At 41.8% G+C, this 24037-nt stretch overlaps 1 protein-coding gene across 3 annotated transcripts in view; it reads left to right on the top strand.

The window, feature by feature from the left end:
- The window catches only part of LOC106573344 (furin), a 170020-nt gene that overhangs the window by 30441 nt on the left and 115542 nt on the right, over window positions 1-24037 (top strand). For 2 of the 3 annotated variants that reach the window (XM_014148311.3, XM_014148313.3), the window contains exon 2: window positions 1188-1500. In XM_014148311.3, the coding sequence (XP_014003786.1) occupies window positions 1312-1500 (189 nt within the window). In that variant the 5' untranslated portion in view covers window positions 1188-1311. Of the gene's footprint in view, window positions 1-554; window positions 912-1187; window positions 1501-24037 lie in introns of those variants that run through there. The other variant, XM_014148315.3, reaches the window with a different exon arrangement.

The following is a 24037-nucleotide window of genomic DNA, read 5'->3' as shown; positions in this document are numbered from 1 at the left end:
ACTCTACCCTACTCTGCTGTTTTGTATTGTACTGCACTGTACTCTATTGTGCTTTGCTGTGCTGCGCTGTAATGTCCAAACTTGTGAAACATAATGAGAATGACATTCATATACAGAATTATATCATGGTTCCCTGATCTATACTACACAGAAATGCATACATTTCTGTGTAGTACAGATCAGGGACCCATGATGTAATTCTGTTACCTTCATTCCGTTACCGGGTGTAAATCCACTTCACTTACTGTAGTTCAATAACCAAAATAGATTTTTTTCAAACTCAAGGTGCCATATCACAGCTGACACCTCATTCTTTCTGCAATATGCATCTTTGAATCTTAATTCGGAGCAGATATTTAAGAGTTTTTGGAAAACATGGTCACATAAAAAGCTGAGGGAGATTTTACCGTAATTCCATTACCAAAGTCTGTATCTCCACAGTTTTAAGTAGTCATTGTGTATAGAGTAGCGTAATTCCGTTACTGTGGAATTGCCCTGCATCATCACCGTAAGTTATGCCTGGGGGGCTTCCTGAGTCTCTATTCTTACTGTACTGTCTGTGTGTAACTGAAAAGTCCATCTATGGACAGGCTGAGTGTTCTCAGGGGAGACAGACAGAGCTTTACCCACTCTGTTTTTAGATACCGCAGCCCCAGCACAAATTACAGCTTAGCTCTCCCCCACATGACGTCTCACAACTAAGATTGAAGTCAGACTGTCAAAAGCCCAGAACAATGCAAGCTGCCTTCGCACAGTAGGACTTCTCTCGCAAGCAACCCTACTCTCTTGATCCTGTTTCGCCTTCATATGGATCGCGCTCCAACTTGTTCAATTACCGCTCGACTTGTTTTAGGGTTATTCCTTGTGTTTTGCTGATCGGCTCAAAGCATGAAGCACAAACACTTGAAGAGGTAGTCTCTCATGCTGTTGTAGCCTCTTTCAGCTAGAGAAAGTCTGTCTGTGTCTCTAGTAGAAACTGTGGTGGTAGAAAGTGAATGCATTCAACAGAATGCATGCTGTGGTCTGTGGTCTCCTATTTTTGCTCTGTGCTGTGGCATGTGGGGTTGTGCGCACTGCACACTGAGTGAACAACTACCTGTGTGTGTTTGCGTGCATTCATGCATACGTGCATGTATGTGTTTACGAGCCAATGTGTGGTTTTATGACTTTGTTCTCTTTTTCTTTAGGTCACTGCTCTATTTGGCTGCTGTGAGGGAGGCCAGTGCTGTTACTGGTGAGCATTGAGACTTCTCCACCCCAGAAAGACAGACGGACGGAGTTCCCCTGCCCAGTGCCCCTGTTCTACTTTTCATGGATGCCAGGCTGGCCCTGCTGCAGCTTGGGACTCTCCTGGTCCTCCTGTCCGCAGCACTGGAGTCGACTGCTAAGCTGACCACTGGCGAGGAGGTCTACACTAACACCTGGGCGGTCCACATAGAGGGGGGACCGCAGGAGGCTGACCGAATCGCCAGGAAACACGGCTTCATCAACCATGGCAATGTGAGTAGCACAGCAGTGCACCCTGTGGAACCCCTCTAGTCAGTCAGAGTGTATGATCTCTCTATGCCCTGCATCTGTGGTCAGTTGAAACTCTGTTCTATTTCAGAGACAGCCTGCTTTAATGTGCAACAAGATATACAGACAGGACAGCCTATAAGCCCTTGTGTTGAGAGTCAGAGTGCATGTCATGACTCTTCCATCCCTTGCTGAGTTTAGCTGTCAGCTAAAGCCTGCACTCCTCCTATGGGTTCTATACTGAACAAAAATATGAACGCAACATGTAAAGTGTTGGTCCCATATTTCACAAACTGAAATAAAAGATCCCCAAAATGTTCCATATGCACAAAAAGCTTATTTGTTTATATCCCTGTTCGTGAGCATTTTTCCTTTGCCAAGATAATCCATCTACCTGGCAGATGTGGCATATCAATAAGCTGATTAAACAGCATCATCATTACACAGGTGCACCTTGTGCTGGGGACAATAAAAGGCCACTCTAATATGTGCAGTTTTGTCAACCGCCTCACAACTGCAGAGCACGTGTAACCACGCTAACCCAGGACCTCCACATCTGGCTTCTTCACCTGCGGAACTGTCTGAAACCAACCACCTGGACAGCTCATGAAACTGAGGAGTATTTCTGTCTGTAATAAAGCCCTTTTGTGTGGAAAAACTCAATCTGATTCACCCATGGCTGAACTCGTGCCCAGTAATGTGAAATCCATAGATTAGGGCATAATGCATTTATTTCAATTGACTGATTTCCTTATATGAACTGTAACTCAGTAAAATCAGAAATTGTTGCATGTTGCATTTATATTTTTGTTCAGTATAGTTAATTTGGGCATTCCATACCATGTGTGTCAGGGTTTCTGTTAGGAAAATGTGGCCCCGGACATTTAACCAGCAGCATTTTAGGACCCATGTGCATTGGGTGCGTAACCTGATCAGGGTGCTCAGGGTGCTCAGAATGACAGAAATTACATTTTAGATTATGGTAATTCATATTAACAGAACATGCAAGTAGAGGATGCAATGATGCACAGTCCTTACCGTATTCTGATTTTGTGGATGTTAGAATAACTGTCCACATTTACTTTTCCTCAGCCAACAAGACAAGTAACAAAAAGCAAAATCACTATCCTATGTCAATATACTGTCCCCCATGGTAGAAAAGTTTACCTATTCTATTGGTCAGCTTGTCGAGAAGTGGCCTATTCCAAACAGACTCTGGGACAGTTGTGGGAAGATGGATCCCAAATTCATACAACCAGTAGACCTAGGCTACATTTTTTTTTTTAACGTTAAAAAGCAATGAGTCTGATGCAACAGATCAGAATGTTTAGCTTAAAATGTTGATAAACGATTATTTCTCCACATTATAAGTGCAGCAATGCCCACAAGGCATTAGGCTACCCGCAAATGTTCATTCCATAATGCAATTAGCGGGAAAACACTTTTGTCAAAAGGGCACTGCACATGCTAGCGGTTTCATGTGACAGATTAAATATCCGTTCGAAATTTTGAAATAGAGGAGATGTAATAGGCTACTTTGAAGTGAGGTAGGCCTAAGACATGCCTCATATGTGTTAAAATGTTCAGGTTTCAAACAATGAAGTATATGTTTTCAAAATGCAAAGCCTACTGCCTCTAGCTCATTACAAAGTAGTGTGTGACGTCCTGATGAAGCCTGCCTTCCGTTGCTGTTTGAGATGCTGCAGCATTAGCTCGTTGCTGTTTGAGATGCTGCAGCAGTAGCTCTCGTGCTGTCTGACAGATTTTCCGCTCAAAGGCTTTGTATCTGTATGCTGTAAGCGTGTGATAAATGAATATAGTGTAGCCTACACATGCGACAATTTAATTCAAATAAATTATGCAAATTAACTTATAGACCGATAAGCATGACCAGTCAAATGTATTTCCATCGACTAGTATTTACATTTATGAATAGGCTAAAAAGCATTTTCGCAATGGGATTGTTTCTTCTCCCGGACAATTGGACAGTTTTTTTTATTTATCGGCATTTCAAAACAAATCTATAGGCCAAAAGCCGGCTATTACCGACTAACGGAAACCCTGGTTCAGTCACTCCACAGGAGACTTCACTGTCTGCATCGAATACATGCGTAGGAGGCTCTGAACTACAGTACCAACCCTCCCTCCACCCTATCCCCCACAAAAAAAAGGATATTCAGAGCTGTTTTCAAATTGAATTCAGGCTTATCTTCTGCTTTCTTTATGTTGCTGTCCATGCAGCTTCTGTCTTGGGCTCCATCACAGATGCTTTTTCTCCTGTTTATAGAGTAGATCCTCAAAGTAGTAGGATGAGATGTGATATTTTTCATTTGTGAGATGCCTCTCGTTGTCAAACTCATCACCACTCAATTGTCTCTTTGGCTCTGATTGTTTACTTATCAAAGTACTGTAGTTTCTCGCTCTCAGCTGGCTTTGATTGGAGTTCTTTGGTTATTGATTTAATCTAGCAGGAACTGCTGTTGGGATGCTGTGAAAGGATTCTGCTGTAGAGAGAGAGAGGGAGAGGGGGAGGAGGCCATTAGAAAAATGTGCCTTAAATAACCTTTTATTCATGATTGGCTCTTGGAATGCAAGTCATTATTGGCTCTATTGAATAGGCCTTATTCTGCTTTGAGACTGCCAAGCAATCAAGCTCCACGCAGATTGACGCACATGTGCACGCCGCACACACAGTCACACACACAGTCTCACACATTCTTTCCCCCCAGAGGATAGTTTTATGTTTATACCTTCATCACTTGTTACGAACACTTCATGAAGGTACTTCTGCTAGACAGGAACAATGGAATAATAGTAAGTGGGTTCTTCTGTCTTTTCCCTCTCTACAGCCTTGTAGTATAGGCCCCACTACCACACCAGTATTCCCAGTTGACACCCCCAGTTTTGAGCCTAAAACACCTGTATGCCTCTGCCAGTAAAGCTCAGGGCAGACAGACTTATCCAATCAGAGATCCGGGGCTTGTAAGGACTGGCAGGGGTTGATTGTTATTTTGGAGGACATAAATCGGCCTGTCTTTTTTAACCTTGGTATCTGGCGTTGTCCTCTGGTGATGTGTCATGAGTTTAGTCTTTCTCTCGCTCTCTCTTTCTCTCTCCCTATCCTCCCCGTCTCGTCATCTCACTCTGTGCTCTCTTCCACTTTCACTCTTTCCTTATGCACACATATATTTAATCTCCCTCTGCTCTCTCTGTTTATTCTCTCAAAAGCTTCCCAAAGCTTTGTCCTTCTCTGCTCTTTCTCTCTTTCCCTCCCATCACTCCCTCCAGATGCTTAGGCGGACTCAGACTCGTCAGTCTAAAACCGATAGATCAATTTAATGGGGAAACATACGTCTGCGTTTTTTTCTGTCATTACTCACTCATGCTGAACGGTGGGTCTGGGAACAGAGGACTCCTTGAAGATGGGTCGGTTTGTCAGAGATGGATGTCTGATGCCATATGGTACAGAGTCCTGCTCACATCCCACAGACAGACAGTAGGCTACATAGTAAAGCCCTACTCTCATTAATCTCTATACTCTTCTCCCGTTCTCTCCTTTTCTCTTCTTTTCTCCAAATCAAATCAAATGTATTGGTCACATACACGTGTTTATCAGATGTTATTGCGGGTGTAGTGAAATGCTTGTGCTTCTAGCTCCGACAGTGCAGTAATATCTAACAAGTAATATAGTAATATCTAACAGTTTTACAACATATACCCAAAATACACGTAAATCTAAGTAAGAAATGGATTAAGAATATATATACATATATGTCAGAGTGGCATTGGGCTAAGATACTGTATTCTATACTATGCCACTGTATATACATATGAGATGGTTGACGCAATATTTACACACAATTAAAGAGACTAAGATACCGTAGAATAGTATAGAGTACAGTTTACACATATGAGATGAGTAGTGCAAGATATGGAGACATTAATGTGGCTAGTGTTTCAATTCCTTAAAGTGGCCAGTGATTCCTAATCTATGTCTATAGGCAGCAGCCTCTGATGTGCTGGAGATGGCTGTTTAGCAGTCAGTGGTGTAATATAAAATACAATACAGTATATAGATATGAAATGGGTCTTGCAATATGTAAACACAATTTAAAAGTGACTAAGATACCGTAGAATAGTATGGAGTGCAGTTTATACATGTGAGATGAGTAATGCTAGATACGGAATATTATTAAAGTGGCTAGTGATCCATTTCTAAAAGTGGCCAGTGATTCCTAATCTATGTCTATAGGCAGCAGCCTCTGATGTACTAATGATGGCTGTTTAGCAGTCTGATGGCCTTGAGATAGAAGCTGTTTTTCAGTCTCTCGGTCCCAGCTTTGATGCACCTGTACTGACCTCGCCTTCTGGATGATAGCGGGGTGAACAGGCAGTGGCTCGGGTGGTTGTTGTCCTTGATGATCTTTTTGGCCTTCCTGTGACATCGGGTGCTGTAGGTGTCCAGGAGGGCGGGAAGTTTGCCTCAGGTAATGCGTTGGGCAGACCGCACCACCCTCTGGAGAGCTTTGCGGTTGTGGGCTGTGCAGTTGCCGTACCAGGCGGTGATACAGCCCGACAGGATGCTCTCAATTGTGTATCTGTAAGAGTTTGTGAGCGTTTTAGGTGTTAAGCCAAATTTCTTTAGCCTCCTGAGGTTGAAGAGGCGCTGTTGCGCCAACTTTACCACACTGTCTGTGTGGGTGGACCATTTCAGTTTGTCAGTGACTTGTACGCTGAGGAACTTGAAGCTTTCCACCGTCTCCACTGCAGTCCCATCGATGTGGATAGGGGGGTGCTCCCTCTGCTGTTTCCTGAAGTCCACGATCATCTCCTTAGTTTTGTTGACGTTGAGTGAGAGGTTGTTTTCCTGGCACCACACTCCCAGAGCCCTCATCTCCTCCCTGTAGGCTCATTGTTGTTAATCAAGCCTACTACTGTTGTGTCGTCTGCAAACTTGATGATTGAGTTGGAGGCGTGCTTGGCCACACAGTCATGGGTGAACAGGGAGTACAGGAGGGGGCTGAGAACGCACCCTTGTGGGGCCCCAGTGTTGAGGATCAGCGAAGAGGTGTTGTTTCCTACCTTCACCACCTGGGGGCAACCTGTCAGGAAGTCTAGGACCCAGTTGCACAGGGCGGTGTTCAGACCCAGGGCCTCGAGCTTGATGATGAGCTTGGAGAGTACTATGGTGTTGAATGCTGAGCTATAGTCAATGAACAGCATTCTTACATAAGTATGCCTCTTGCCCAGATGTCCATCACTACAGACCCTGGTTCGATCCTGGGCTGTATCACAGAATAATGTCATAAATCAATGAATGCTTCAATCTAGTTGACATCGGTAAAGTTCTGTCATCTCTGCTTCTTTCATTTTACATTTACATTTTAGTCATTTAGCAGACGCTCTTATCCAGAGCGACTTACAGTAGTGAATGCATACATTTCATACATTTTTTTTCCGTTGCAAACACCATGCTCTACCAACTGAGCCACACGGTACCTTTCATGAAGCAAAGACGTTTAGGGATTGGGGGAATTATTATTATTATTATTATTATTATTATTATTTGTGTAGGTAGGGAGGCAGGAAGCTAGATACAAATAGAGTAGGGGAGAAGTTTAAAATGAAAGGATCCGGTTAGAAAGTAGAGAGAAGCGAGTGATCGGAACTGAGAGGAAAGAGGAGAGATTATGAAGGCAGGAGAGTGAGTGGGAGGATTTGGCGAGGGGAAAAAGAGTGGGAGAGAATGGATGAACAGTGGCTAAAGACTGAGATTGAGAGTGAGAGGAAGAGACAGAGGGGAGGATTGCTAAGCAACATTTAAACAGTTGTCTGAAATGAGATTATGGAGGCGTACATCCTTTGTCATTGTTTCATTTAGGCACCAGCCGCAAGAGAATAATGAGCCATATTTCAGACTTTTGTCTCTGAGTAGGTGATAGGAGGCAGCAGGGAGATAAACATAACTAATGCAGTCCTCCAATGTCTGGGCTACACAGTGGCTTTATTTGGGGAGATGGGTGGGTTAGATAAAGGATGTGTGGCCTGGGGATGGTTGAGTGAACAGGGGGAATGATGGCTTAGTCATCCTCACTTCCTTTCTCTCTGGTGGTGGATGTTCTCTAGGGCCAGCCACCAGGGACGTCACCGGAGGTTCATAACATTCGGGCCTCAGCCCTGAAAAACAATAAATAGCCTTTTCTAAAATTATTTCCTGCAATTCTACCTGACTGGAGACATTAAAATAAAATGTTTTAATACCACACAAATAACCAAAATGACAGGATACAGGATACTCGGGTCGCGAGCTTTGCAAAATACATTTTTAAATCTATATTATTCAATTATTGCACCCACACTGCTCTGCGGCCAACGAGCGTCTAGTTCTATTTCTGACGCAGGTCCTGCCTCTCCCATCTCCTCATTGGTTTATAGATGCAGATACCCACGTGCCATTGTAACAGTGTAGGTTCCGTCCCTCTCTTCGCCCCAACCTGGGCTCGAACCATGGACCCTTGGACACATCAACAACTGACACCCACGAAGCATCGTTACCCATCGCGCCACAAAAGCCGCGGCTCTTGCAACGCAAGGGGAAACCCTACTTCAAGTCTCAGAGCGAGTGAGGTCACTGATTGAAACGCTATTAGCGCGCACCACCGCTACCGTTACACCATCTCCTCATTGGTTATACCCACGTGGGTAACTGAAAGACGAAGGAGGTCAGTGGCCGGTAAGGTGCCAATCGCAATATAAAGTCAAGAGAAGGAAAAAGCCTAGAAGGAGAGATGACTAGAAACGATTCGGTTGACCGTTTTATGTGTGGATTAATTGTCGGAGTAGAGGACCTTGTGCATTTCAGGTAAAATAACAAATCAATGTTTATATCCCAGGACAAATTAGCTAGCAACAGCAAGCTAGCTAGCAAGCTAAATTGCCATAAATGTTTAATGCTTTTCGACCTGTCCCCAAATTAATGTAATTGGTTCAGAGTTTGTTTTGATATTTTAACCTGCGTGTCATGATTGCGTTTGGTGTGGGGGGATAAAATATATTTATGCACGATGGCTCACGCGCGCGCAACAGACACCCTGGTTCAAATCCAAGCTGTATCACAACCAGCCATGATTGAGAGTTCCATAGGGCGGCGCACAATTGGCCCAGCGTCTTCCAGGTTAGGCCGGTGTAGGCCGTCATTGTAAATAAGAATTTGTTCTTAACTGACTTGCCTAGTTAAATAAAAGGTTAAAAAAATACATTGACACACTGAAATCAATAAAACTAACAACCCATGTCCTAAATGCAACCAATAGCGTAGGCCAATGAAAAGAGTGGATACATAGATTTTAAGTCTACAATATGAGAAAATTATAGTCCACCAACTTTCCACCGGCACTCACTTATGCAAATAGTTTTTTTTCCCTCAATTGTGTTTTGAAATATTGCGAAAGACATTGTAGCTTTTGCCTGCTGTTCATTGACAGCCATATTAACAGCCACAACTCAACACTCAGCTGTTTGATATTTGCCACGGGCTGCTCAATTGCGGGATTCCGACTGTAGACCTATGCGCTTGTGCCAAAACACAATCCACAGCAATTTTTTTAAATAAGTTGATTTTAGTTATTTCTGTACAGACAGGAGTAATTACATTTGGCACATTTATTAAAATGTGTCTGCAGCACTTCCAGCACCCCTTCCATGGATTATGGTCAGTAACCCCATGTGGGTTTATTGCTTAGGTAGGCCAACTGTTACAATAATATATAAAATAATATATCAGCGAGTAACGTACAATTTTGCATTTGTATCAGTAGGCTAAGTGGCTAAAATGCATCAAAAAAGTATTGGAAAGATCTGGAAAACACCAGAGAAGCTCCTCGGGTAGGCTATAGGCACTCACTTCAATTTAGCTAGATCATCAGCACTCACTTCAACGTAGCTAACATTTCCCAGCCGAATTGTAACCAAATAGCCAAACAGAGATTCAGTGAAAACAGAAATCTGACATCGATTGATTTATCAAGATGAGTTCCCATGCTTGTCTAAAAGTAACGCAATGACGCTGTTCCAATGAAAACACTGCTGAAATGATCAGTTGACCACAAGGCAAGTGCTTTACATGTATTACAACCAGTGGTGTAGTGCTATTTTTGGGGGTAGCCTAACAGATAATTCTTCACGTTTTATGGGTGAAACGTCCATGCTGCATGCATGGAAACCATTTGATCCCAATCAGTTCCATTGGAATATGCATTTCGATCTTCTTGGATGAAGTAGGCTAAGTAGCTTAACTACTGTTTGATCAATTTCTTTAGCAGATGGAGTTAAACACAGCCACCTGTATTTTGTTTCAATCAAAGCATATTTCGCGTGCTGTTGATTTACTGTACACATACTTTTTTACATCTCTGCACAATCATCCTAAATTGTCATAAGAAAGTATGTTATGTTTTTGGTCTAACAGTAGCCTAACATGATCTATGCTATTATATTCAGTCGGTTATGTAGAATAGTAATTAATCATTAAGAGATCTTGAGACATCGCGCCATTCTGAGAAGTGGCGGAGTGCCCTCGCTTATAACGGTTGGATGACTTCAGGAGTTTCACGTAACCACAGCTCTACGAACTAAGCAGCGCATTCAGTTGACTACAATTGTTCCGCAGCAGCGCAAAAGATTCAGGGCTGACACAAAATAATTTGTGGTTAAAACCCAGAAAGCCAAGTCCAGGTGAAATCCCTGCCAGCCACACACACCGCTGGCAGAGGGTGTGTGTATTCAGGAAGTCATTAGATGTTTATCACTGAGGTGATATCATCACCATGTAACTGATTATTCCCTTCAGTGTTGTGCTAAATTCTTTATTGTTAGGACACATTCATTAATGTGTTTGTGTGTGGTCTGTTTAAATGTCATGCAGTGTTCCTTTTGCAGCCTGATCACGAGAAATATATTCTGGATGTTTGAAAAGGTCCTGAGAACGTCGATACATGCCTTCCTCAGCGCTCATAAAAAAAATAAAACAATTGCTGAGAACTCATGGTGCTCGGAGCCGAAGCGCGTTGCTCAGACCATGGCAGTTCACAATGTTTTAGCCAACCGTGAGGATACTGATGATACCTGATGGTAATAGCCTGTCGTTTTTAATTATTTGGTTTTAAGCCTTTCCCAAACCATAGCCTTCCCCAAACCATACCCTTAACCACTCGGAACTAATGCCTAAACTGTCAACCTTAGAGTTGTTTCTGTTTAATCCTGTAACCATGCAGAATTAACCCTGTAACCACACAGAATGAATGTGTCAAAAATAGACGTTCATCCATAATGCATTGAATTTCGAAGGGAAACTATGAGATCTTTTTGCAGCGTGAGCCAGTCAGGTTCATTGTTCTGTGAGAGGTGACTCAACTTGCTCAGTGAAGAGTGGCTTCAATGCTACTGTCTGTCTCTCTCACACACACACACACACACACACACACACTCTCGCATACTTTAACAATGTACCCACCCCTTTAGACAGACACGCAAACCCAGCACAGAAGAACATTATGGTGCTGCATTAAGAAGACACTGCCATTAGCACCTGACATTTGAGCTGTTTTCTAATCCCTGTGGATTGTCAGAGGAAGAAAAGGAGCACGTCTTCAATTCCTCTCAACAGCTAAGCTATAAAGACCGTCAGCTAAAAACAGAGAGTTTGAAAAAGTAATATTGAATTCATGCAGTCTTTCATGAGGTAGCCTATCTTGTGTAGCTTATTACGTCATCACTTTTTTTATTCCACCCTCAATCTCCATCATCTTTGTTTTTTCATCCATCCTCTCTGCCCTCCCACTTCCCACTGTTTCTAGTCTCTCTCTCCCCTCTCTCTCTCCCTCTCTTGTTGGTGTAAACTACATCTCCTCTCCTCCTTCTCATGGCCATAGATAGAGTAGACAAAAACCCAGGCGATTAGCCGCCTCCTGGCACCCTGTTCGCGCCACAGAGCACAGTGCTGCTCTGCCACCACAACCCCGTTGTTGCCATGGAGAAGGTTGCCAGCCAGCACGTTATTATCAGCAGATTGGGCCCAGTTTCATGTTTTATTAGTCGTATGTACAGGATACACATGGTATACACCGTCCAACGAAATGCTTACTTGCAGATTCCTTCTCGACAATGCAACAACAATAAGAAATAATAAAAGATAACAATACGAACATAAAGTAAATGGCTCAGTAGAATAGCATAAATCAAATCGTATTGGTCACATGCTTCGTATGCGTGTTATCACCATAACAGAATTTTGACTACGATACCAATACCAGGTTTAGTATCAAAATACTAGATACTGAAATAATACTCAATACCAAAACGATACTCGATACCGAAACGATACCATTAGCTAAAGTCACAGAATAACCACTGAGCTTTATTTTTTTTAAACATTGAACAATATGTTGATAACTGGTAAAACAACTACAATACCAAATAGGATAACTTCTAATCTATACTGAACAAAAATATGAAAGCAACATGTAAAGTGTTGGTCCCATGTTTCATGAGCTAAAATTAAAGGTCCCAGAAATGTTCCATACACACAAAAAGCCTATTTATCTAACATTTTGTGCACAAATTTGTTTATATCCCTGTTAGTTAGCATTTCTCCTTTTCCAAGATAATCCATCCACCTAACAGGTGTGGCATATCAAAGAAGCTGATTAAACAGAATGTTCATTACACAGGTGCACCTTGTGCTGGGGGACAAATCGGCCACTTTAAAATGTGCAGTTTTGTACCTATACACAATGGCACAAATGTCTCAAGTTTTGAGGGAGCGTAAAATTGGCATGCTGACTGCAGGAATGTCCACCAGAGTTGTTACCGAATAATTTAATGTTCATTTCTCTTCCATAAGCCGAGCTACGTCATTTTAGAGAATTTTGCAGAACGTCTTTACCGGCCTCACAAACGCAGACCACATGTAATCACGCCTGCTCAGGACCTCAAAATCCGGCTTCTTCAACTGTGGGATCATCTGAAGAGGGGGTGGGGGGGAATGCTGATGAGTGTTTATGTCTGTAATAAAGCTCTTTTGTGGGGAAAAACTCATTCTGATTGGCTGGGCCTGGCTCCCCAGTGGGTGGGCCTGGCTGCCAAATGGGTGGGCCTATGCCCTCCCAGGCCCACCCATGGCTACACCCCTGCCCAGTCATGTGAACTCCATAGATTAGGGCCTAATTTATTGATTTCAATTGACTGATTTCCTTATATGAACTGCAACTCAGTAAAATCTTTGAAATTGTTGCATGTTGCGTTTATATGTTTGTTCAAATCTAATTTTAGTGGTCACATACACGTGTTGCAGATGCTATTGCGGGTGTAGCGAAATGCTTGTGTTTCTCGCTCCAACAATGCAGTAATATCTAACAATTTCACAACAATATACACACATCTAAAGTAAAGGAATGAAATTAAGAATATATAAATATTTGGATGAGCAATGTCGGAGCTGCATTGACTAAAATACAGTATATACATATGAGATCAGGTCTTTTTCTGGTTGTATGTAATGTACATTCTAGGCTAAGAATTTAAAAACGCTCAAAAAAATGAAATACTGCAAAGTTGCTTAGGAGCTTGAAGCACGCCTGCCCTATCTGTCGGCGCCATCTTCTTTCAGTATATATTCAAGTTATTAAAAAAAAATAAAACTGCATATTAAATAACAGAAGAATATCTAAAATTGTCCATATCATCTAAACTGTTTTAAAATAACATTTGATGCATATTAGGGTTCATTTGCTCATCTTATGGCCATAATATTGGGTGAAATTATTAATTAGATTTATGATATATTATTCATTACAGCTAAATGGTTTAATGTATTAAATTAATAGTTCGGTTCCAAAACGACATAAAAAGCAAATTTCTGCAGCATCCACACTGAGTGTAGAAAACATAAGGCACACTTGCTCTTTCCATGAGACACTGACCAGGTGAAAGCTATGATCCCTTATTGATGTCACTTGTTAAATCCACTTAAAATAAGTTGGTAGAGCGTGTGGCTCAGTTGGTAAAGCATGGTGTTTGCAACGCCAGGGTTGTGGGTTCAATTCCCACGGGGGACCAGTACGGAGAAAAATAAATAAATAAATGTAAAATGTAAGTCGCTCTGGATAAGAGCATCTGCTAAATGACTAAAATGTAAATGTAAGTTAAAGAAGGATTTTTAAGCCTTGAGACAATTGAGACATGGATTGTGTGTGTGCCATTCAGAGGGTGAATGCGCAAGACAAAATATTTAAGTTGAACGAAGTATGGTAGTAGGTGCCAGGCGCACCAGTTTGTGTCAAAAACTGCAACGCTGCTGGGTTTTTCATGCTCAGTTTCCCGTATGTATCAAGAATGGTCCACCACCCAAATGATATCCAGCCAACTTTACACTACTGGAGGAAGCATTGCAGTCAACATGGGCCACCATCCCTGTGGAACACTTTCGGGGGGGTTCAACTTAATATTATGAAGGTGTTTTGTACACTCAGTGTATATTATCCATGTCCTCGTTCAACCATGACTCTGAGAAACAGAATATTACAGTTTTTTAGGTCCTGTTGATAGAATAGTCTCGAATGGAGCTCATCCAGTTTGTTCTCCAGTGACTGGACGTTCACCAATAAAACATAATTAGCATTTTAGCATAAGTATAATACAGCAAAGCACAATTTATGGTCCAATATTAACACGTGTTTTGGGGAGCAAGTATTTCAATTGTGCAGTATTTAGCAATAATATTAAGAGTCCGGTAGTAGCAGTTGTGATGTGTATGGGCGTGAGTGCCTAAGGTGCGGAGAGTCATTGCAGGTGGTCAGTCCAGTTCAAGTGTTCAGCAGCCTGATGGCTTGTCGATAGAAACTGTCTCCGAGCCTGTTGATATCAGACCTCATGCTCCAATATAGTCTGCCCATGAGGGAGGAGGTCTGTTTTGTTGCAGCTCCCTTCCAGTACACACCTTGCCTCTGCCTTTGTGATGGGAACAATGAGTCTCTGTAGATCCCAGGCCATGTGGCAGATTGGAACACGTCCAATTCCTTCCTGCTAGTGTTGTTCACTCACACCTCTCGTCTTACTTTTATCTTCTTCCCTCCATTCTCTATACCTCCTACTGTTTTATACTTTTCTCCTTAGGTAATTTTGAATGACAGTAATTGTCCAGCCAAATAACAGCATTGATTAATTTTTTTTGTAGTTTTTCTCCTCTCCTTTGCTCCTGACTACATGTGCTGCCATAGAAATGGAATGTCAATGATTGCATAATGTGTGGACTAGCGGCCAATTGCAAGTGTACCCATAGGTTTGTTAGGTGATGCTAAGAAACAAATACATTTTCACTAAATGTCAATAATGTGGTTGTCAAAATACATCATAAATCACATGAATATGGCAGTTGTTACCTATGTCTAAAAATCTAAATACTGTACGATAGGATATTTACGCAATATGATCCCAAATATAAAGCAAGTGCCGTGTTAAGAACGTTCAAATCTGTGGTACAGACCTTTTGTGAAACCAGCAAAATCGGTGTGTTTATATTTGCTCTTACTCAACCTACCAGAGTAAGATCAATATGACATTGTATTGCTAAGAAGTATTGGAATGTCCTGAGGGTCATCGGACGTCCTTGGACTGAAATATAAGGTCAAACGTTTTTCTTTCAGCTATGTCATTTATGTTTTCAGAGACACAAAAAAACATAGCAAGTTACAAAGTAGAGCTTCGTAGCTTCATTTTGATGTATGTGTTGTTGGGGATTGATCCAAATTCACATTTCACCACCCCCATTTCCATGACAGTGCTAGCTTGCTAGTGTGTGGGACTGCCTGACGCCGTTCACCAAGGCAACGCGTCGGGCGAGAGGCAGTGCTGCGCGACATTGGCTCTATTGTGCAACCTTCGAATTTTGTGATTGCTGGTTTTATTTTTTCAAATGAAACTACCAAAATTCAATGGCTACAGCCCTACAATCGATAAAAACATTGAGTAGCTAACATAGCTAGGGCTGTGGCAGTCATGAAATTTCGTCAGCCGGTGATTGTCAAGCAAATAACTGTCAATCTCACGGTAATTGACCGTTAATTAACAAACACATTTAGCATCTCCTGGCTTCCTACAAGCCAGTGATGCAGACCTTTGGAACATTTTTAAAAGTCTAATAAATCCATGCAATATAGCCTACACCTTTACAATAAATCCATTATTTATTTTAGACAGGTCTAAAGAAGCATGATATGAAGAAAATGTAGTCTATTTCAGAAGAACAGAATAGCATACTCTGAGTTGTCCTTATGTTAGGTCCTGGTGTGGCTATGCCAAATGGCTGTGGGCTACACTAGTTCATTTAGCAGACAAGATTTGCTTAGAATTTTCTCCAAATTATTTGAGAGTGCACACATGCGGGTTAACAAAATAGGTACTCCTATATGCTTAATTTAGTTATTAATGTAACTTTTAGTTGTTCTAAAAACGTTTGTTTAGATTTTTATACATTTTACGGCTGTATGATGCGACTCTAATGATGATTCGAATAAAAGGCATGAGCTTTGCTTAGTTTTTTGCGCAGGCTGGACATTCTTCATTAGTCTCTCATTCACAATTTGACAAGCACTTGATAATACTTCGAGTTTCACGGCGGCCTCGCCTTTGTGGTTGTAATGCACCCTAAAAAGATCCATGCCTTTGTTGTGCCCTTCTCCCTGAGTGCTGCTCGCGCTCATCACATGATTGGGTCTTTATCACAGGCTACAAGTGAAGACAGACACATTGGGGACCCAACTGCACGCACATCCTTAACCGATTCCGAGGCACATATTGAAGATATTGGAGGAAATGTCCACATTTACTTTTCGTCAGCCTAACGAACAGCAAAAGCGCTAGCATATGTCAATCTACTATCCCACATAGTGCAAAAGTCGACCTATTCTGTGCGAGAAATAAATATTCCAAATATAGTCTGGGACAGTTGTGGGATACAATAGATCCCAAATTGATACAACCACTAACAAACATTTTTAAGCAACGAGTCTGACAGAACAGTTTAGCTTAAAATGTTGAAAACTATTAGGCTATTTCTTCACATTATACGCACAGTAATGCGCACATGGCAGTAGGCTATAAGCTGGAATGTTCCGTTAGCGGGAAAACACCATTAGCAAAAGTGACCACAAATGCTTTTATTCTAAAGGTGTAACGGTTCTGTAACCACAGACGCTGGGAGACAGGAAGCAAGTACAGGTGAGGATTTAAAAACAAATAGACATGAAACTGCACAAGAACAGCGTCTGGACAAGAGCAACAAAGCAGCATCAATGCAGACACGGGAATGAAACTGAGGAAGTGACAGATATAGGGGAGGCAATCAATGACGTGATGGGGTCCAGGTGAGTCCGATGAGGCGCTTGTGCGAGTAACGATGGTGACAGGTGTGCGTAATGATGAGCAGCCTGGTGACCTCGAGCGCCAGAGAGGCGGAGCTGGAGCAGACGTGACAGTACACCCCGGGGCACCTGGCATCCTACCTGGGCGAGGCAGCCAAGGCACGGGGGCCTGCTGAGGCAGCCGAGGCATCCCCGGTTGCAGCGGCACCCGACCCGACGTCACCAACAACAAAAAAACTCCCTGATGCTTCCAATTGTGGTGTCTGCATTCTGGAAAGGTTCCGTAACCACAGACGCTGGGAGATGGGAAGCAAGTACAGGGTGAGGATTTAATAATAAATAGACATGAAACTAAACAAGAACAGGGTCTGGACAAGAGAAATAAAACAACATCAATGCAGACACGGGAAGGAAACTGAGGAAGTGACAGATATGGGGGAGGCAATCAATGACGTGATGGAATCCAGGTGAGTCCAATGATGCGCTCGTGCGCGTAACGATGGTGACAGGTGTGCATAATGATGAGCAGCCTGGTGACCTCGAGCACCAGAGAGGGGGAGCGGGAGCATTTTTTGGGTGAAAATTATCTTCCTTAAACTTAAAAATCACGCGCTGCTTATGTATGCCAGTTAGGCTCTAAACCCCGTGTAAAGCGGATTAATATGCTTATGTTTTATACGTTATTTTTGTATGGTTTTTTTCATATGTTTTTTGGCCACTTTAGTTGTGGTACAAACCTTAACAAAACATAGGCCTATGGGCTAGACTGCATGAGGTGTGCGACTTTGATTAAAAGAATTCACCAAAAAAAGGCTGTTTCTTATGCTGGGTATCATTCACAAGTGATAATATATAATTCACAAGTGATAGGCTAATCCTCCTGTTGTAAAGAGAAGCAATGTGCTTAATATTAGGAAAGTTGCGAAATAAATATAGTAGACCTAGCCGATAGAAAGCTGATGAGTCCATCAATCTGTTTTCTCACGCAATTGAATAGCCTATAGAAATGCCCTAATCATAGATGGGGCTATCTTTCTGTTCAGCTGTCTCTTCTGAGCCTTATCGTTTGCTGGAAACAGTGCAGTTTATCCTCCCATCACTAGACTTATCTCATCAACACCAAAAATAACAATGTAACCCAACTCAGGTGAAGGCCTACCTTAGTAAGCAATGTTATTAGACTAGTGTAGGCTTCTGTGTTACAGTTCAGACTTGGTGAGAAGTGTGTGTCTGTTAAGGTGCTTAGAGACGGTCCGCGGTTAAGGTCTGACTTCAATGGGAGTAGTGCGGCAAAACGCAAGCACTTTTGCAATCGTTGCGGTTCGTGATGCTCGCTCCCGTGAACGGCGCCGCTGGCTCAGCACTCAAGCCGCTAAAAAATGTAAATGGATGAAATCTTGAGCGGCCGCCACGCATGGTTGACGAATGAGCAGAGTTCATCTTGTCAAACAAGGTTTTAATGACGGTGAGCTGGCAACAACCTGGACCGCTGGTCTCTTGACACAGTGGAAGATTTTTTTGCGGTTGAATTGCCATTTAACGCAGCCGGTCTGTAAGCACCTTTTAGGCTGTGTGTGTCTGTATGTGGGGATGCTGTGTAAGTTATTTAAAAAAAAATATTACCTTTTATTTAACTAGGCAAGTCAGTTAAGAACAAATTCTTATTTTCAATGACAGCCTAGGAACAGTGGGTTAACTGCTTTGTTCAGGGGTAGAACGACAGATTTTTTACTGTCAGCTCAGGGATTCGATCATGCAACCTTTCGGTTACTAGTCCAACGCTCTAACCACTAGGCTACCTGCCGCCCCGGCTTTGTGTGTGTTTACATGCGAATGGGTAGTGCCTAACTCTTCAGTGACCAATGAATGGTAATAACATGCTGTATTTATATATTATATACAGAGATATTAGCATATTAAGTATCTAATTTGCGTAAAGTAGTAGGAAAAGTTGTATTCTAATTATATAAATTATTACAAGCTCTGTTTGCATCAAGATTTAAAAAAATAATATGACCACCCTACAATTATTGGGCTTAAATGACTGTAATGGTGTATTCCATACTGCCTAATTTGCAAATGAAGTGCCTAATTTGCATAATATTGCTTTCATTTGAATCATGTGTTCTACATCAGCCTTGAAAATGTCATAACAATATGATCACCCTATCTTGAGATATTGGACAAAAAGTGTTGAATTTAAGAATCGAGACTGGTGATTTGGTGCCTTATTGACAAGGTCCCCGACCTTTTCCGTCACTTGTAAACAAGATCTCAGCAATAGTAAGTCCTATCCTCATGAAAACTGGCATGTGTTCCTGAGATGCTGCTCTATAACATGGAATACAAAGTATAACACCAGTATCAATGTTTCATTTTGATCCCTAACACCCTAACATAGGTGCAAAGCAGGAAATGTTCCCATCAGACATATTAGGTGCTGTGAATTGTTCATTAAACTGAACTGACTTTACAAAAAATACATTCCATTGCATGAGCTACGTCACTCATCATTTGAATTAACATTGTACATGACCATGTAAATTGCATCACAATACCAGGCAGACATTGCGAGTGTACTCTTGAGTTTACCAGTCAAATTGCCAGGTTTAGAGGTTCCAAGAATGTTCTATTCAGTCTATTTCCATGTGTGCTGCTGCTGCTGCATTCTGGGTGGCGTTGCCTAGGCAACGGAAGACTCCTTTGCTAATTTATTTCCATTGTTGTCCTTGTTCAAATATGTTACACATTTACAGCTAACCCTCATGAAAAAATACTATACTATGGTCTAAATAAATGTATATACTGTAGTATTCATTGTAGTGTTTTTTCAGACTTTACTTTAGTATTCACTGTAGTGTTTTTGCAGACATGACTGAAGTATACTTTAGTATTTCCTAGTGTTTTTGCAGACATGACTGTAGTATATTGTTGTAAAACCTGCAGACTAGGGTAAGCTAAATTGGCTAACCAGACTATGCCTACCGTTTAATGAGTGAAACACCTGAACCAGAACATAAGACAGAGGTTCGTGAAAGGCCACTCATTAGCCCAAAGGGAAACGTTACAGAAGCAGATATAAAGAACAAGCAAAGTATATTAAGGTTAGAGGATTAGGTTTGCTCGTTTGACACAGATGACACATTAACAAGAGTACACCAAAATGAGTTTGATCTTATACTTCCACTAGATAGCTTCTGAAATACAACAGTGATTTCACAGATTCAGCTGACCAAGTTCACAAGATGACCAAAAGCATTGACAAACAATAATGTACTTCTGAAATGGCCACTGCATTCACATAAACAATAGATATTTTAGAAATACAAATTAATTTACTTAAAGACAGTCACCTTATTGGAGGGCACTGCCAATAAACTGCCTGGACCTCAAACCAGCAAAACCTCTCCAAACAACCCAACTGAAAAAAATGACATTATTGCAGTAGCTTTACATAAACTTGTGGGCCGGCTAAGGAGTATTGGTGTCTCTGAAGGTCTTTGGCCTGATTTTCTAACTACCTCTCTCAAAGAGCGCAGTGTATAAAGTCAACATCTGCTGTCTCAGCCACTGCCTGTCACCAAGGGAGTACCCCAAGGGTCGATCCTAGGCCCCACGCTCTTCTCAATTTACATCAACAAGATAGCTCAGGAAGTAGGAAGCTCTCTCATCCATTTATATGCAGATGATAGTCCTATACTCAGCTGGCCACTCCCCGGATTTTGTGTTAAACACTCTACAACAAAGCTTTCTTAGTCTCCAACAAGCTTTCTCTGCCCTTAACCTTGTTCTGAACACCTCCAAAACAAAGGTCATGTGGTTTGGTAAGAAGAATGCCCCTCTCCCCACCGGTGTGATTACTACCTCTGAGGGTTTAGGACTTGATGTAGTCACCTCATACAAGTACTTGGGAGTATGGCTAGATGGTACACTGTCCTTCTCTCAGTACATATCAAAACTGCAGGCTAAGGTTAAATCTAGACTTGCTTTCCTCTATCGTAATCGCTCCTCTTTCACCCCACCTGCCAAACTAACCCTGATTCAGATGTCTCCGTAATCTAGCATGGGTAGGATGGTCATAATTTATAGATTGTCAGGTAAGGGTGTTCTCGAGCGGCTAGATGTTCTTTACCATTCGGCCATCAGATTAGCCACCAATGCTCCTTATCGGACACATCACTGCACTTTATACTCCTCTGTGAACAGGTCATCTCTGTATACCCGTCGCAAGACCCACTGGTTGATGCTTATTTATAAAACCATCTTAGGCCTCACTCCCCCCTATCTGAGATACCTACTGCAGCCATCATCCTCCACATACAACACCTGTTCTGCCAGTCACATTCTGTTTAAGGTCCCCAAAGCACACACATCCCTGGGTCGCTCCTCTTTTCAGTTCGCTACAACTAGTGACTGGAACGAACTGCAGCAAACACTGAAACTGGACAGTTTTATCTCAATCTCTTCATTCAAAGACTCAATCATGGACACACTTACTGACAGTTGTGGCTGCTTTGCGTGATGTATTGTTGTCTCTACCTTCTTGCCCTTTGTGCTGTTGTCTGTGCCCAAAAATGTTTGTACCATGTTTGTTTTTTGTTTTTTTAATCACAGCCCCTGTCCAGCAGGAGGCCTTGGTACAAACATTTTTGGGCACAGACAACAGCACAAAGGGCAAGAAGGTGGAGACAACAATACATCATGCAAAGCAGCCACAACTGTCAGTAAGAGTGTCCATGATTGAGTCTTTGAATGAAGAGATTGAGATAAAACTGTCCAGTTTGAGTGTTTGTTGCAGCTCTACAACCAGCACTGCATCTGTAATTAATGAGGAGAAAAGTGTATCGATAGGCTTGCGTTGTTATTATTAGTATCTTGGGTCATTTTTAATATCGAGGAATATTTCACTTTCTCTGTTCATAGGAGTAACAACATGAATCCTGTATGACTCGAGTTTGGCCATCAGCTGGAAGACGGTGACCCTTTTTGGTCAGTGGAGGAAAGGGAGAGCAGATTGACGTTGAGACAGACCCTCAGTCTGCTGCTGTCTCCCTCCGCTGAGACTGACCATCAGATGCAGGCACCATCAGCACAGTAAAATAAAAAGCAAATGATTTAAACGTATGCTCATTCAGCTGTGCCTCAAGTAATACAGCAACTGATCTATTGTGATCATATAACCTACCATAGTGTGATTATATAGCCTACCTCAAATTTTGAAATGTAATTTAAAAATGGTCTGAACAACAATGCATTGGTAGGGCAATTCAAGCAAATCCAATATGCAGTGATAATGTATTGGGCTTATAGTCTACTGCACAAACCTAATTTCTACAGTAGTGTTTTTAATAGGTTCATGACATCAAAATAGTTGTGCCATAAAGAACCCCAATGAGAATATGAAAAGTTAAAATCAAAAAGGTAAATTAAACAGGAGTTGTTCAATTTGATAAACTCTTTGGTTAGTGTCAGTTGATCTCAAAAAGTATTTGTATAGTTAGACAACCTTACATTTAAAAATATGAAATGATACCTCTTCTATCAAAAACCGGAAGCACTCATTTTTCATGAATCACTTCAATTTGAATGAACTTCCTGAATTGATATGTGTATTGAACACAACCCTGGTCTGAATGCAGTACTTAAACAACATATGTGTACAGATGGGTGAGGTTACCGTTCTATCAGCCAGAAACAACCACTCTCTGCAAAGCACCGTTTTCTTGCTGTGCTCACTTGGCTAGCAGTTTCTCATTCTTGGTTTCCTCTTTATTGCATTGCTCGAAAGTGGAATTGGGCAAACTCTGTCCAAATGTAGAGGGGAACGAAAAGCCCCCCATCTTTTAGGGAGTTAATTTTTAGATCTGAATGATAAAAAAAATAAATAAAAATCATAGAGGCAGGAAGAGGTCATGATTTGGGTTACGTTTTTTTAAGTCATGTTAACAAACAAAAAAATCGGAGCAGTAGATCTTGGCTTGCATTTTGACTCAGAAAGTGATCTTGAGTCAGAAAAGGTTGGTGAACACTGCACTACAGTAAATATCTGCAAGAACTCTACAGTGAATACTATGTAAGATCTGCTAAAATAATATGGCGAATACTATAGTTTCAAGTTTTAATGTCATATGCACAAGTACAGTGAAATGCCTTTCTTGCAAACTCAAAACCCAACAATGCAATAATCAATACAATGTTTTACTAGAAAAAAAACAAATAAGAATAGGAAATATGAGATGCACAATAAAATAAGAGGGCAAGCATACTATATATTGGAAATATTTGAAAAGTCAGTTCCAATATCATATATACATGTGCAGGGATGCTGGAGTGATAGAGGTAGATATGTATAGGGGTAAGGGGACTAGGCAACAGGATATAAGATAAACGGAGTATGTGAGTGGGTGTGCGGGTTTGTAGAGTTAGTATAAATGTATGATTTGTGTGTGAGAAAACATTGGAGTGAGTGTTTGTATGTGGGTTGGAGTGACAGTGTGAGTGGGTAGGGCCCTGTGAGTGTGCATAAAGACAGTGCAAAGATTTGAAATAAAAGATCAATAAAGACACAAGGTTAACTCAGATAGTCCGTGTAGCTATTTTGTTAGCTATTTATCAGTCGTATTGCTTGGGGATAGAAGCTGTTCAAGAGCCTGTTGGTGTCAGACTTGATGCGCCGCTGTGCGGCAGCAGAGAAAATAGTCTATGGCTTGAGTGGCTGGAGACTGATTTTCTGGGCCTTCTTTTCACACCGCCTGATATAGAGGTCATGGATGGCAGGGAGCTCGGCCCCAGTGATGTACTGGACTATCCGCACAACACGCTGTAGTGCCACGCAATCGAGGGTGGTGCTAAAGCCATACCAAGCAGTAATGCAGCCAGTCAATATGCTCTCAATGGTACAGCTGTAGAACCTTTTGAGGATTTGATTGCCAAGGCCAAACGTTTTCAACCTCCTGAGAGGGAAGAGGCACTGTCGCGCCTTCTTCACTACTGTTGCTAGTGTGTTTGGACCATTTTAAGTCTTTAGTGATTGGGACACCAAGGAACTTAAAAGCTGTCTACTTGCTCCACTGCCACCCCATCGATGTGGATGGGGGCGTGCTCGC

Source organism: Salmo salar, chromosome 16 (assembly GCF_965601325.2).
Source record: "Salmo salar chromosome 16, fSalSal1, whole genome shotgun sequence".
NCBI classification, from domain to species: Eukaryota; Metazoa; Chordata; class Actinopteri; order Salmoniformes; family Salmonidae; genus Salmo; species Salmo salar.
The sequence above is the reverse complement of the archived record's forward strand: the minus strand, read 5'-3'. Positions and strand labels throughout refer to the sequence as shown.